This window comes from Gymnodraco acuticeps, unplaced genomic scaffold (assembly GCF_902827175.1).
Source record: "Gymnodraco acuticeps unplaced genomic scaffold, fGymAcu1.1, whole genome shotgun sequence".
NCBI classification, from domain to species: domain Eukaryota; kingdom Metazoa; phylum Chordata; class Actinopteri; order Perciformes; family Bathydraconidae; genus Gymnodraco; species Gymnodraco acuticeps.
This window is the reverse complement of record NW_022989799.1, coordinates 1,373,809-1,376,753: the sequence shown is the minus strand read 5'-3', so window position 1 is coordinate 1,376,753 and position 2,945 is coordinate 1,373,809. Positions and strand designations below refer to the sequence as shown.

The 2,945-nt window shown below is 39.5% G+C and overlaps 1 protein-coding gene across 1 annotated transcript; it reads left to right on the top strand.

Annotated features, from left to right (window-relative positions):
- The first annotated feature begins 1,422 nt into the window (after positions 1–1,422).
- Positions 1,423–2,722, top strand: LOC117550498. Its single transcript, XM_034222926.1, has 2 exons — positions 1,423–1,644; positions 1,853–2,722. The coding sequence occupies exons 1-2, from the start codon at positions 1,531–1,533 to the stop codon at positions 2,603–2,605; spliced, it is 867 nt and encodes a 288-aa protein (XP_034078817.1). The 5' UTR covers positions 1,423–1,530; the 3' UTR covers positions 2,606–2,722.
- The last annotated feature ends 223 nt before the right edge of the window (positions 2,723–2,945 follow it).

Below are 2,945 nucleotides of genomic sequence, written 5' to 3'. Positions count from 1 at the left end.
TTTGAACATTGCAGACTGAAGCTCAGCGCTAACTTTTATACGTTCTGACTTGGCTCCAAAAACCATTACCTCAGTTTTATCTTTGTTTAATTGGAGAAAGTTCTGACACATCCAGTCATTGATTTGTTCAATGCACTTACTCAGTGTTTGAATTGGAGCATAGTCTCCTGGTGAAATTGTTACGTAAATGTGTGTGTCATCTGCATAGCTATGGTAACTTATTTTGTTGTTCTTCATTATCTGAGCCAGTGGTAGCATGTAGACGTTAAAGAGTAGAGGCCCCAAGATGGAGCCTTGAGGTACCCCACATGTCATATTTGTCAACTCAGATGTGTATTTACCTATAGAAACAAAGTTGTTTCTGTCCTTTAAGTAGGATTCAAACCAATTTAGAACTGTTTCCGAAAGTCCCACCCAGTTTTCCAGTCGGTCTAGTAATATGCTGTGGTCAACAGTGTCAAACGCAGCACTGAGATCTAATAATACTAACACTGAAGTTCTGCCACTGTCTGTGTTTAAGTGGATGTCATTAAAGACCTTTACAAGAGCAGTCTCAGTGCTGTGGTTTGGACGAAAGCCTGACTGGAACACATCAAAACAGTTATTTAAATGCAAGAAATTACTCAACTGTTGAAAAACAACTTTTTCAATGATTTTACCTAGAAATGGGAGGTTTGATATGGGCCTGTAATAGGCTACATGCACTAGGGTCTGAGACGTACTTCCGCCTTAGCCGTTATACTGCTCGGACGCTTCCGGGTTGCTTCTGGTCTGCGTAGCTGAGCGTCCACAAATGTTTTACTGTTTAAATCTGTGGTTTAAATATGAGTCGACGGAAGATTTTCAAAACGGAGCATTTGCAAAGACATGTAAAGAACTACTCCGAGCACTATACCAGGTAATGTTTTTGCTAAATTCTATCCAAGTTTTTGAGATGGGTTAGCTTATAAAGAATCCTGTTTACCTTCCGTTTGACTGCTGACTATTTGCATGCAGTGTTGGAATAAGTAGGCTACTCAACTTAACTGAAGTATAAGTACAAATACTATGGTTTGAAAATACTCCTGAACTGAACATGTAGAATCATAAATCATGTGTTTTCATAAGTAACTAGAAACTATGAAGGTTAACTAAATGTGGTGGAGTAAAACATACTAATACTAACAACATACTGATAATACTTTACTACAAGTGGAAATCTTCAAAACCTTACCAAAGTAAAAGTACATGTCAATATCCACTGCGTTTCTCCCAGTTGCACACTTAAGAATGAAGAGTAAAAGTAGTCATTCTGTTTAAAATGTTCCCTGTATGTTTTAGATTATTATTACTGCTGCTTTAATGTAGTTGTTACATGTTACTGCTGTATATTACTATACCTGCACCAAGTGCCTTCTTAATTAGTCTATTTGAATTGTAATGTATTATAGCAAACAAGAGGAAAGCATTAGCCCATGTGTTACAGTTAACGAGTCAATTAATGACTGACATGTGTCTTTTGTGTACAGATTCCCGAGCTATAACCACCTGATGGCCTTCTGGTTTTTGATTGAGCCTTCCATTTATAAAATGGTTCGTGTTACAAGAGCGATATCAGCTGCCAAGAGGAATGAAGAAGTGGTTACACACGCACGTCCATCAATGGTAGGCTACGTTTCTTTTAACACACAATCTAAACACAAACTGAAGGGAAAATGTTTCCCCGACATTTCATTGCTTTCGTGTAGGCTAAAAGGCTATAGTACTCAATCCTTTTTGAATACATCAGAGAACTAAAACAACTTAATGTTTTTCCCATGGTGTGCTACACTCATGACATTAATATAGTACCCTTTTTTTGTTTATCTTCCAGAGACAGCTGCTTCAGCCAATTGACGAGTTCTTCCTTTTTCTCTGCTTCCTGTTGGTGGGTTTGAAAGAGAGGGACCTTGCAAACCGCTTCAACGTACACCAGTCCACTGTGAGCCGCATCATTGCAACATGGACGAGTTTTCTTACAACTTTATTGGGGTCACAGTGCATCTGGCTTACACCTGCAGAAGTTCAAGCCCACCTCCCAGAGGCATTCAAAGATTTCCCAGACACACAGGTGATCCTGGATTGCACAGAGCTGAGGTGTCAAACACCATCCTCACTCCTCCTCCAAAGTGAAATGTATTCTACATACAAATCTCACTGCACCATGAAAGCCCTGGTTGGCATAGCCCCACATGGCGCAGTGACATTTGTTTCCAGTCTGTATGGTGGTTCTGTCAGCAACAAAGAGATTTTCAAACAATCTGGAATAGCTGCGTTGTTGACTGAAAACATGGCAGTGATGGTAGATAAGGGCTTCCTGATCAGCGATTGCTGCAAATGCAAAGTGTACTGCCCACCTTTTCTGTCAAAGCAGAAGCAAATGCCAGCCTATCAGGTGAGGGAGACACAGGCCATTGCCAGACTGAGGGTTCATGTGGAGCGTGTCATTAGGAGGATAAAAGAGAACAAACTTTTTGATGGTGTCATCCTCCTGTCCCATGCCTACAACATCAACCAACTGTTTGCAGTAGCATGTATGCTGTCAAACTATCAGAACAAAGCACTGGTCAAGAAATGGGTGAAATAAGACAAGATGATGACACCTGTGCAGGTAGCTGTGATTAAGCTGGGTGAGCACACCGTAATCCCGTGTTGCCTGACACACGCTAGTGTTTTGTTTGAATAAATGGTAAATAGCAAATTACAATGCGTTGATGATTTCTTACAAATGCAATGATTTACTATTCATTACACAAATCACTTCACTTTATTGTCTTTTTAAATACAATTGTATATTTATTTACATATATGAAATGTGACAAACAATATATATCAAAAACAAAATATTGAAATCACATTTTGTTGTCATTCAGAACACATGATTGAGGGATCGCCTCCTAAAAACAATGACGGCTAATCCAGGGTCT

Coding starts and splice junctions, on each gene's coding strand:
- LOC117550498 (XM_034222926.1), top strand. CDS start 1,531: ATGGCCTTCTGGTTTTTGATTGAGCCTTCCATTTATAAAATGGTTCGT. Junction 1,645..1,852: donor CACACGCACGTCCATCAATG/GTAGGCTACGTT, acceptor TTTATCTTCCAG/AGACAGCTGCTTCAGCCAAT.